Source organism: Neovison vison, chromosome 9 (genome assembly GCF_020171115.1).
Source record: "Neovison vison isolate M4711 chromosome 9, ASM_NN_V1, whole genome shotgun sequence".
NCBI lineage: Eukaryota > Metazoa > Chordata > Mammalia > Carnivora > Mustelidae > Neogale > Neogale vison.
This window is the reverse complement of record NC_058099.1, coordinates 1,800,932-1,813,420: the sequence shown is the minus strand read 5'-3', so window position 1 is coordinate 1,813,420 and position 12,489 is coordinate 1,800,932. Positions and strand designations below refer to the sequence as shown.

Genomic DNA, 12,489 nt, shown 5'->3' with positions numbered 1-12,489 from the left:
CTCTTTGGGGTGCTCTGCAGACACAGCCCCGTCAGGCTGACGGGCACAGCTCTCCCCACCAATGAGCCCCAGGCCGCAGTCCCCACCACAAAAGGCAGCGCCAAGAAATGAAAGCAGGGGGTCCTGCCTCCAAAGCGGGGCTCCAACAGCACCCCCGCAGCACAGCCTGGAAGCATCCCACTGATGGGTCCGGGGCCCTGGTCTGCTTCCACCTCTGCTCTCTAGGGGGCCGGAGGAGTGACCTCCTCCCGCTGCCAAGCTTTCCTGCCTCCCCCACCAGCCGACGCCGCACATCCCACCCCTGACTCTCCCCTGCGCTCCAGCCCCGCTCGGCCACTGCCCGTCAGACCTCCCCTGGGAGGCGTCAGAGCGCATCCCCCTCCGAAGTCCCGACCACCCTTAGGACTGCGCCTCTCCGGCTCTCCGCGCAGGTAAAAAACCCGTCGTTCTTCCCCTCACGGAGGCCGCGTCCACCTCGTGACCCCCACCCCGCCCTCCAGCCCTGCCTCTGACACAACCACAGTGGCTCCGAGCTCCTGGAGGCAGAAGGCCCAGAGCCCTCTCCAGAGCCCCCGACTCCAGCTGTCCCCTCTCCCCTCAGTGGCTTGGCTCCACCCACACAGGCAGATTCAAGGAGCTCTGCTCTAGGGTGGCCCAGGACAAAACAAAGCTGACACGGGTCTGAGCGGACAGACACCGACTTCTCCCAGACAAACTCCTATGCATCCCTCAGGACCCAGTTTAGAGGACGCAACCCACCACACCTCAGGGCAAGCTTACAGCGCTCTGACCCCCCTGCCTTCAGTACGCCTTTCTGCCTCGGCACTCACAGGGTGTCCTCCACGAGAGTGACAGCAGGGACGGCATCAGACCAGCCACCTCAGCCCCACACTCACGCGGGTGACTTGCCCTGATCCGCCATCGGCCCCACTTTACACGTAAGAAAACCAAAGCCCAGAAAAGCTTTTAAAAATCTGGCCCGAGGTGACCCACTGAGACCTGGCAGCCCCGGGCGTACTGTTCTCTGACCTCAAAACCCGCGGGGCTGAGCTTTACCCAGCTCTGCCGCCCCAGCGGAGCCAGGTGTCTACGGACACACGGCCAGTCAGACGGACGGACACACAACAAGCGGGCAGGCGAGATGTTCGCTCCAGGCCTCTTGGCCTTGGTCCCCGCCACCCCCCACCCCCCACCGACCCAGTTTCAACAAGATGCGCTTAGCGGCAAAGGAAGAACCAGGTCCTGCCCCGGGTGGTCCTCTGGGGCTGAGGGCCCTTCCCCAGATGCGTCTGGCCGTCCGAGCTCAAGGGCAAGCAGGATCGTTTCAGCAGCAGCGGCCGCTGTGTTTGAAGCAAGCTGGGGCGGGGGGGGGGGGGTGCTGGCCATGGGGGCAAGAACACAGATGCGGCAGGCTCCCCCAAGGGCACCGGGGGACCCTCCAGGGCAGGGTCCTAGCCCACTGTCCGGGACCCTCCCTGCTCTGTCCCCAGGCCGCACACCACAGAGCTCCCCTCCCTCGGAGGCCCGCAGACGTCCAGAAGGAGGAGGATTCCGCACACGGGCAATAATTTTAAAAGCCACCTTGGTGAGGGACGGCTCGCTGCACGGGTCCTCTGAAGCCAGAGGGCAGGGGGAGCGTCTGCAGGGCGCTAATTCAATCAACAAACATTTGCGCAAGGGGCAGAACCTGGCACTGTGGCTTCAGCCGCAAACAATACCCAGGAGCCACCCCACGTTGGAGGAGGGGCGGCCTGCGGTCTCAGGGACCCGCAGTGGACAGAGCCGCACCCCGGCAGCCGTGCCTGCCAAGGGTCCCGGCGGAAGCAGCCGCACACACCACTGCGATTCCCACCGCCACCTCCTCCACCCGCCTCCCTTCCACTTCACCAACACGGAAACCAAGATAAAGAGGGAGGAAGGAGCCTGCTCCAACGCACAGAGCTCCCGAGGCAGAGCTGCAGCGGCAGAGTCAGGGGGTCCTGAGCGTGCCACCATTCCCCCAGGGCCCGCAGTCTGGAGGGGTCAGCCTCTCACGCAGAAGGCTCCCTGAGGTCCCAGCCTTGGGGCTAGAAGGGGTCCAGCCAGCCGGGAGGGCTGGGGCCCTGACCTTGTGCCCCCAGAGACAGAAAAAGGAAGCGGGAGGCCCTGGCTGCCCTCCCCGCCATCCATGCCCCTCCACGTGGACCCAGGAAAGGGTCCAGGAAAGCCAAAGCCGGCACTGCCCTGCCCCAGGGGTCACGGCCCAGCACGCAGTGCCTACGGTCCCACCTCCCAACCCTCCTCCCGACCTTGGTCCTGGGAAGAAAGTCCAGGAGCAGGGGTGCGGTGGGGATGGCTCCACCCCCACCCGCGGACTCTGGCCTCATTGGTTTCTTCCTCAGTGCAGGGAGGGGACAGCCCAGAGCACACACGGGAGGCCCCTGGGCAAATGATACCCAGCTGCCGCGGGACAGGGGCAGGGGCAGCGGCAGAGCGACACCACAGGGATGGACTGAGGATTCGGGGACTGAAGAGTCGGGTGAAGAAAGCCCCCCCAACACCTGCTCCACCCAGAGAGGGACCTGGCAACGGCCACTCACCCCAGGAACCAGAGCTCTGAGCCAGTCCCACAGGTGGGGGGCCAGTGTAGGTTACACCCCAGACCAGCACATTCCAGGGCCTGGGAAGCAGAGGGGACATCAGACAAGGGACAGCCAGCTCAGAGGGGCTGCCGACAGCCAGAATGGGATGCGCGGGGTCGGACAGGCCCCCTGCCACCCTCACTCGTCGCAGGGTTAATTATTCCCAGACCAGCTGACTCCACCAGCACCACCACTACCCACCAAGGCTCCCATGCCTCCTCACCAGCACAGACCCAGAACCCAGCCAGCAAGGCGGGAGCCACAGGAGCCCGGCCACGTAGCCAGATTCTTCCACGATATCCCTACCAATATCCACAGAGGCACTGCCCTCCATATACCTCCCTGGGGCCGGAAATCCCCCAAAGAGGGTCCACCCATTCTCGCTACCTTGATCCCCTCCCCACAGCCCATCCCACAAACTCCTATTCATGCCTTGAAACCCAGCTGCAACAACACCGCTCCTGGGAAGCCTCCCCAGGCAGTTCACAGGAGAGGAAACAGAAGGCCAGACTGGTGAATCTGCCAACCCAGGGCCACACAGACTCCAGTCAGGGCCCGCCCTCCTCACTCAGGCGGCTGCCCCGCAGCAAGCTGTGAACACGAGAAAGCCAGGAAGAGCGGTAAGTGGTGCTGGATGCGGCAGGAGGGGCTCCCGGGCCACATGACACGGAGCTGAGGCCTGGCCTCTGCACTGAGGGTGACGGAAAGCCAAGGAGAGTTTCAGGCAGGGGAGATCGGAGCCCAAGGAAAGAGGAGGCTGGCTTGACCTCGGGTGCCAGAAGCAGGCCGCCACTGCCACCCACCATGCCCAGCCCCCGGTCATAAGGGTCACGACTTCCTCCATCACAAGCTACTCACCCCAAAGTGTTTTACCCTAACACTCGCAGTTCAGACCCAGAGCTGGGCCCAGCCAGAGTGACCCCAGGCCCCACCCTGGCCAATTCAGGGCCCGTGGCTTCCTGGCACACAGGCACCTCACCCCCAGCCCAGGGCCTGTCCCCCAACCCAGGAAGCACACAGAGTCACTTCCTGAGATGCTAGGCCCCAGCTGGGAAACCAGGCCAAGTACCAGGAGGGAAGGGCAGAGACCTCTGGCAGCCAGAGAATCCCAGGGAACCCGAGGCCAGGAAAGAAGGCACCTGTCCAGGCACGCAGCAGGCTGCCCAGAGCACACCTGGGCCTCCGCACAGAGCAGTTCTTCTGGCCCGCCCCCAAGCAGGACAAGACGAGGGGGCCCAAGGGACACCCCTACCAAGTCCACCTGTACAAACCTCTACCAGGAGCAGCAGCGACAGCTTCTGCTGGGAGCGCCCCGAGCCACCATGCACAGGGCCGAGCCCGGGGTGGGGGGGCGCACAGTGAACACCCGTGGCCTCCAGGCAGGACCCCTCCTCGGCTGAGACCCCAGGGCCAGACTTCTGGGCCTTCACCAGCCACAGCACCTTCAGCAAATCATTCAAACTCCCTGAGCCTGAAGCCTGCATCCCAGATCTGTGGCCCAAACAGCTCCAGCCGTGGGCTGGGGGACAGTCAGTTTCCCAGCCACGACTGCAGCCACACCAGCCCCTGGACGGTCCCTGACCAGTGCGGCCCAGCGCCCAGCCCTGCCTCTGACAGGCAAACAATGAGCACAGTGGACCCTCGGGACACAAGGCCCAAGTTCAGCGCAGAGCGGGGACCGGGCCACCCCACCAGCCCCTTGCCAGGACACTGGGCAGGCTCCACAGGGCAGGTATCCAGCTGCCACCAACGGGCAGTCGCACGGTCCTCTCCGTGCCGGTCCTGAACCAGCCACACACGGCCTGGACCCCGTGCTGGGCACTGCACGACCACACACCCTTGATGCGGGCCCCGCCGCCAGGAGACCTCAGAAACGAGGGATGGATGGCAGGGGGCGGCCTGCACAGGAGGAGAGCCCACGGGCCAAGAACCTGCTCCACCATGGTGGGCCTCACACCCCCGCACACGTGCCTAATCCACGGGGTCCCCACGAGGCAGCACGATGACCGCATGGAGGCACGAGGAAGCAGCAAAGTGCCCGCAGCTCTGATGGTGGGTTGGAGCCCTGGCAGCGTGGCAGCGTGTCCAGGACGTGCCCACCGCCCCGAACCGTGCACGGGACACAACCCAGCCCCGGCTGGGGAAAGCCAGCAGGCCCCCGGAAGGACGTGGCTAAGGACACGGCTCTAAAGCCAATGGCACAGGTGGGGCAGAGGGGAGACAGGGGCCCCGCAGGCGCCTGGTCCAGAGAGCTCCGTGCAAGGCGGTCGTCCGTCGGGAGCCCGTGAACGCTGCGACATGGGCCACCTGGGCTGTCACTGCCCGACCTCTGCCCGGGGCCAGTGCGGACACTTAAGCTAAATTGGTCAATTATGGGGTACTTAGATCCCTCCCTGGGGCTTCCCAGCCTCCCTCGTTCTGGGCCGCAGCACCAGGAAGCCTGTTGAATCAGTAACCTCATTACAGCCAGGAGGCCGCACCCGGGCCAGCTTTGAACTCCACGGGGTTTATCCACTGCGCTGCGGGATTTACTCACCAGCCTGGCCCAGGCCCAGGCCCAGGTCGCACTCCCCTCCCCTCCCCTCCCCTCCACGCTGGAGGCTCCCTCTCCTGAGACCCATCGCCACCGGCCCTATGCCCCAAGCACAGCAGGTAAACTGAGTCAAGGCTGGACACCACCGCTGCTTTGATGGGTCCACAGAGGTGCAGAGAGGCCAGGGCCAGTCTCTGGGTCACCCTAGACACAGGGTCTCAGACCAAGATCTCCCCTTCCCCAGCCCCAGCAAGAAGAGCCTGGAGTCACCGACCTCAGGAGCCCGGAGCCTAGGGCCGACTGAGAACACCTCAGAGGGAAGGACGCCGAGTTAAAGCCTCACACTGAGGTGCTGCGGGTCCAGGCCCAAGGACAGTCCCAACATGGCCCACAGGTCCCTGCCCTGACCCTAGGACGCCCAGCCGCCCTGCCACCTATGGACAGCCTGTCCCCCAAGCCGATGCTCTTCCCAGACCTGGGTGGGCTTCAGCCCTTCTTGGTCACCAGACTGTTCTGCCATCTTTCCCAGAGCCCCACTAGCACCCCAGGCCCTGGAATAGCTTAGTTAACGTGGGGAGGGGCGCACAGGCTGGGCAGCATCCTCCCCGCAAGGACAGGCCAAGGGCCCGAGGCCCAGGAAGGGAGAGAGCGACAGGAAGAGGGAAACGACTCCTCTCCCACCCCCATGACCAGGGACGGCAGATCCGCAGTCTGGGGCCCGGCGCAGGGGACGGGAGTACCACCCCCCCAGCACGGAGGGGCACCCCACGGAGGCTGCCGCACGGACCGGCTCGGCCCGGGCAAGGTCAGTAGCCCACACAGAGCGACACCTACCAAGCCGGGTTCCAGGCCCACCGGGGACATCTCCCCCTTCCAGCTCCGGCCCGCCTCCAGCCCACCCGCTGCGCAGAGCTGGAGGCCTAATTCCTGCCATGGACACCATCCTGCCCACGGCCCCCCCGTGACCCCGGGCCCCCCCACACCAGACTGAGCACCCCAGGCCCTCACCTGGACACACTGTACCCTCCTATCTTTCACACAGCACAGCCTCTCCCCGCTGTGGCCACACGGGCCTAGAGGCCAGGCCTCCAGGTCTTTGTCTCCACTGTCCCTGCCACAGAGGACCCCTCCCCCCACCACCTGTTGCAACCCTGCCTCTCCAGAGCCCGTAACAAAACCAGCTCCAACGGGAAGGTTCTCCAGCCCCCAGTCCGCAGATCACCCCCAGGGGACGGCAGGACCGGGCCGGCGCCCAGCAGCCACACTCCAGATGCTGCGTGGACAGAGCCCGGCCGGCAGGCCTGGTTGTCCTAAGGAAAAGCTCGTCAGGCTCTGTGAGGCGAGGCTGGGAAAGCCGGGCGTGTGCCCCTGTGCCTGCACTCGTGAGAGTGTGTGTATGTGTGGAGCTGTGTGTGCCCGTGCACATCGGTGTGTGTGCGCGCGCATGTGTGCACGTGGGCCTGAACACGTGGGCTCGTCTGTGCACGTGTGCACGCGTGCATCAGTGTGTGCACTGGGAAGGGTGATCACAGAGACAAGGCCCCGCCCTGCCCCGGGGACCCGGTGTGGCCATTCTAGCCCAGCCACCTGCCACCTGGTTCCCTCGGGAATTTGCTGCCAGACAGCTCAGTCCCGGTGGGGGGAGGAGGTACGCCCCAGTCCATGGGGGTCCTCGGGCCGGGCCTCTGGCCACTGACCCCACCCATGGTTTTCCAGCCCATCAGCTGACCCGCTGCCCCTCCCCACCAAAGACAACCCTGGATGAGGATCAGGGTCTCCAGTCCCCAGAGGGCCTTCAGTGTGTGACAGGGACAGAAGGGACACAGCAAAGCTTTCACCTCCACCGAGTCCTACAGAACGGAATGCTCACTCACCCGCGGGCCCAAGATCCATAACAGAGCTGCGCGGGAGCCAGGACTGGGCGCAGGCCCAGGCTCCGGTAGGCAAGTGGCTCCTAACGGCGCAGTTCGGACCCAGAGGCTCAGCAAAGGCCATGACGGAAGGGCTCACTGAGCCTGCCTCTGTGAAGCTTCCACAAGGTCTGAAAGTCAAGTCCCGTGTCCACAGTAGGTACCCAGAGACGGGGGCCATCGGCATTCCCCGAAGGGGCAGCACAGAGACTGACGGGACGGGCGAGGGCCGCACGGGTCCACCTGGATTCTGAAGACCAGGAAACTGGGCCCCAGGAGGCCACCTCACTCACCCGGGGCACAGGGACACAGAGACGCGGGGATGAGGGGACACTGGGACGCAGGTCTCGGGGCCAAGAGGCCACACGGACACGGGGACACGTAACCAACGCCTCCGGGTAGAGCACCAGGCAGGGCCCAAAGGCAGGGGCCGGAGCACGGTGTGGCCACCGCTGTCGAAGAGGGAGCGTGCGACGGGCCCACGCCCAGGCCCTGCACACGTGCTCACCCCACTCTCCCCTGCACCGACCGCGCCAATTTAGCTGTTTTCTGCCCCGTTCCACACTCGTTCAGCTGCCAAGCGCCACGACTGCTTTGGAACTCCAGGGTGCGATCCCCCCGTCTGTGAGGCGCTGGGGCACAGCTGCGAGGCTCCGAACACCTCGCCCCAGGCTGCAGGGGAGGGGGCGCCCGCGGTGGGGCTCCAGGAGAGGCCTCACAGTGGGGACCGGGCAGGGGTGAGGGCACCCGGCCGAGGGGCCACACACCAGTGCTTGCTGAGCTCACAGAGGCTGGGGGCGCCCTCCCTTCTGCATCTGCACCTTGCCCCTGAGAGCCCGGCCATCCTCTCCGCTTCAGGGTCCGGGTCGGTCCCGCGCCCCAGACCTGGGCGGCGCCCTGACCCAGGCAGGAGGAAAGGGGAGCCCTTGGCCGCAGACCTCACTGTGGGAGGGGCCGTGGGAACAGAAAGGGCTGCCTTCCCCAGGGCCGGCACAAGCCAACCCCGCGTCCGTTCTACAGAGGCACAGAGGCACAGCAGGCCACACACGAACGCGTGCGGGCAGCAAGGAGAGGCCGGCTCCAGCAGCCTAGGAGCACAGCACAGCCGTCCGCGAAGTGCTCACCACCCCTCAACCCCAGGGAGGGCAGGGTCGCTCCAGAGACAGCAGGTTCAGGTTCGGGGAGCAAGTGACAAAGGGGCGTGCCTGGGAGAGGAGAGCAGGGAGGGAGGAGGCTAAAACTGCATCTCCCAGGACACCAATGTTGCAAGCAGGGCCATGCAGGGGAGGGGCGGGACAGGAGGGATCAGCCCTCTCCCCCACCCTTCCGCAGCATCCCTCAAATCGATCCGCTTAATGAGTACCAGGACAAAGGTCTCGAAGGTGACCCCCAAATGAGCACCAGCCGTGCCAGCCCCCTAGGCTCAGGGTCCACACACCCCAGGTCCTGAGGGCCTGGACCCCTGCTCCAGCCCCAGCGCCACCAACGACCACTTCCCAGGGGAATGGACACCTCAAAGCCCTGGCCGCCGAGGCCCGCTACAAAAGACAAAAAACACAACCTTCACCAAACTTGAAGCCCGTGGCAAAGGGAAGGAGGAACAGGTCTTGGCTTCAAAGTATCAGCCCGATGACAGGGCCCGGCCTAGGCCAGCTCTGCAGCTCCGGCTCCGTGTCCAGCGGAGAGCAACTGAGCAGGCCCAGGAGCAGCTTCTCCCGGAGGATGGGCCCCACTTGCCACTGGAGACCACAGCCGTGAAACGCAGCCATGGTGGAAAGAGCCCAAGCCGCCCAAGAAAGTGTAACTCCACGGGCGGCTCCCACGGGCCCCGGACATTGCAGACTCTCGCCACACCTCCCTCCATGCGGCCCAAGTCCGTGCCACCTAGAATCACCTGGGAGCCGCTCTCCCGAAGGCAGAGCCCCGGGCCTGGGCACCAGCCGAGCGCGGGCAGGGGACCCACCCCAGTCATCCATCCCGCGTCCGTACAATTCCACAGCCACCCCCTCCTCCCTTCTCAGGACGGGACACCGAGACAATGGGGGCTAGGGAAAGCAGCCAGAGGGCCTCCTGGAGGAGGCGCAGGTCCTGCAGGCCCTAAAGGACAGAAAGACACAGCTGGAAGCACAGTCGGAGCTCCCGGGCAGCCACCGCTGGGTAAGCAGGGCTGCTGGCTTGACTCTGCCTAACCCCAGCTCCCAGCCGCCAGCCCTCCCGGCGCTGCCTTCCTGGGGCCAGCTCATTCCACCCATGTCTGGGCAGAGAGGGTCAGGGCTGTATGCCGGGCCCAGGCGAGCCTGTAGGCTGCAAGGCCTCGGCCACGGTCAGCCCGCAGGAAGGCTGTTTTTCTCGCCCTGACACTTCTCCTGTCAACAAACAGAGCCCCCTCTGGAGTTCACCAAAACAAACGCCCCAACAGTCGGCAGTGCCCGGCCATAGACAGAACGGCCTCAGCAGGCTGGACTCCAAGCCCAGACTCCAAGCCCGGCCTCCCCAGAGTCATGTGACTCTGTTATTTCAGGAGGCCCCAGTATGTGCTCTATTTTGGGTCCCTCAGGGCTCTGATATTACCAGAAGCCCCTCACCTGGGTTCCAAGCTCACTCAACTTCCCGAGAGGGTTAGGGACCCCCTAGTGGATAGCCAGTGGGCCTATCACTCTGCTATGGGCCACCCCTTCCCGCCCAGCAAGTGAGCCACCGCTGGCCCAGCGGAGTCTGGCCAGACCTGAGACCTGTGGGCCTCCCTTGCAGGCCCAGCCTTCTGGCCCCACCACCCAGGTGGGTGCCAACGCAGGCCTCCCCCATGGGTGTGGGGGGCACTGGGGAGCAGGGGCAGGAAGCAGGGGCTTGTCCCTGCCCCTCACCAGGTAGCTCAGCAGGTAGTGGCCGGGAGACTCCCAGGTGGGTAAAGGCAAGTGCCCAGCCCCACCAAGGCCTGAGGCAGTGGCTGCTGGGGGAGAAGGCCCTCTCTGCCCAAGGCCCCGCGAGCCCAGGAGGCGGGCGGTGCGGCCTTCCCAGCAGCGCCAGGGCTGGCCTGGGCTGCCCGCCGGGCCCTGGACAAGTGAGCGGGCCTTCCAACACACACCCCCATGAGGGATTAGGCTGTGTTTACAAAAGAGCTTGGGCAAGTAGCTGCTTAATCGGACCTTCAACTCCACGGCTCTTTAAAGCCGGTCACAAGCTCAGAAAAAAATAAAATGTCATCAGAGCCCGGGACTCTCCACTCAAGCCTGGGGCTTGGGCTGTGGGAAGGCCGCCAGCCTGGGGCAGGGAAAGCCTCTGAGTCTCTGAGGGACCCGTCCGGGTTCCTGGGGCCCTGGTCCAGAGGCAGAACCCCTCCTCCATGGGGACACCAGCACCGTCACCCTGCGGCCCAGGCCCCACCTGCGCCAACTCCCAGGACCCTCCCAGGACGTCGGAGACAGAGACCCTTCCCGCCCCCAGCACCCAGCCAGGGCCCTGCCACCTCGGGGATGGGGAGCAAAGACAGAGCAGAGCATTCCTGACCCAGAAGGCACCCTCCGGGAGAGCCCAGCTCTGTCTGCGTGCGTCGGGGGACGGCGCAAAGCTTCGGTGGGGAAAAAGGACAACTTAGCTTTCTTTCCTCTTCCTCACGCACTGGCACCCACAGACTAGGGGTTCAACTCCAAAATTCACCACTTTGCATCCTGGGGCCTCGGCGTCTCCCAGCCCGTTTTCTCATCTGCACAAGGGGTGTGCGCGCGCCCATCCGCAGAGAGCTTGGGGAGGACCAGGCTCAGGCGAGGAGGACGCTCTGCTGGGAGGCTTTGGGGTCTGCATCTTACAGAATCGGGGAGAAGGTCTTCCTAGATCTCACAAACCTGGCTGGCCTTGGTCCAGTCTCCCGGCAGCACCCCAGTTTGTGAGTGGGCTGAGGGGCGTCTGGGAGTGTTCAGATCCTCACCCTGACCCTGGGAGGGGGTGGAGGGCAGCTCCACGCTGGCTCACCTCCACCTGCAAGTCTCAGCAGACGTCCCTGCAGCCGTGCTGGGGTCTGACGGCCAACCTGCTGCCCAAGTGGGGCCCCGGGCAGCGGGAGGCGGGCAGGAGGAGCGACTGACCGAGGGGTTTCATTCATAATCAGCTGTTTCAATTTCCATTCCGCACAGACCCTTCACCCAGCCTGACAGCCTGGCGGCCGGCCCCACCACCCAATTAATATCCTTCCCGGCGCTCGTTCATAAAGTCTCCCCGACCCCTCCCCCTTCCCTGCCTCTCAGTGGCTCCCAAACCCCAGGGAGGGCAGCGGCTAGGGGCGCCTGGCCAAGCCCCTTCCCCCTCCGACGTGGGTCGGGGCCTGGAGCCCGGGGGCAGTCTGGGGCAGAGAAGCCCCTGGGCGGGATGGCACTCGGACGGGAAAGCGGAGCCTCGGCGCCTCTGGGGTGTCCTTTCCCCAAGTGCAGGGCCAGCTCCCCTCCCCTGAACGCCCCGCGCAACCCTCCGGGGGCGCCCGAGCGAGGGGCCCCCGTTTCTGGGATGGGGCCTTCCCGGTCTGGTGTTCCCGGTGCCACGGCCCCCGGGTGACCCTGCCCACTCGCGCCCGGGCCGCCCGCGGGAGGAGGGGTCCCGCGCGCTCCAGGGCCGGCGGCCTGCTGGCCTCGGCAGCCCGGGCGGCGGCGCACAGGCCGTCCCGGTGCCAGGGCGGCCGCAGGCTGGGAGCGCACAAGTTGCTCCGCCCGCCCCGGCCCGGCCCCTGCGCAGCCCGCCGGGAGCTGCGCGCCCCGGGGCCGCAGGCGGACCCGGTCGCCGAGGAGGGGGCTGGGGTAGCGGTGGGGGGAGAGCCGGGGCGGGACCCCCGTCCGCCGCCGCCCGCCGCCCCCGCCCCCGCCCCCGCCCCCGCGCCGCCGCCGCCGCCGCCGGCCCGCTGCCCGCTCCCGCCCCGCGACCCAGGGCCGGCCCGGCGCCCCGCGCCCCCCGCCCCGACCGGCCCGGGAAAAGTTGCCCGGCCGCCCGCCCCGCGCCCGCGCCCCAACTCGGCGAGGGGGGCGCGGGGCCGAGCGGGCCGGGCCGGGCGCCCCGCGGGCCGGGAACGCGCCCCGCCGCCCGCCGCCCCGCCGGCCCGGCCCGCGAGCACTCACCGAGCGGCAGGAAATGTTTGGTGTCCATGTCGGCGGCGACCGCGGCCGGCGGCGGGACGGCGGGGCGAGCGCGGCGGCCCCCGGCGCGGCCGGCCGGGCCCGGGCGGCGGGAGCCGGCGGCGGCGGGGCGGCGGCGGCGCGCGGAGGCCGCGGCGCGGCGAGTTGTTGCAAAAGTCGCCCAACAATGTAAACTACTTGCGCTGCGCGCCGCCGCCGCGCGCCCGCGCCCGCGCCCCCGCCGCGCGCGCCCGCGCCCGCTCCGATCCGACCGCGGCGGCGCCGGCGGGGGGGCGGCGGGGGGCCCGCGACGGGCGCGGACTCGGCGC

The 12,489-nt window shown here is 66.9% G+C and overlaps 1 protein-coding gene across 1 annotated transcript in view; it reads right to left on the bottom strand.

The window, feature by feature from the left end:
* The window catches only part of RXRA (retinoid X receptor alpha), a 91,704-nt gene extending 79,456 nt beyond the window's left edge, over window positions 1–12,248 (bottom strand). Inside the window, exon 1 of the mRNA XM_044264530.1 lies at window positions 12,164–12,248. Coding sequence (XP_044120465.1) covers window positions 12,164–12,191 — 28 coding nt within the window. The 5' untranslated portion in view covers window positions 12,192–12,248. The remainder of the gene's footprint in view (window positions 1–12,163) is intronic.
* Between the last annotated feature and the right edge of the window lie 241 nt (window positions 12,249–12,489).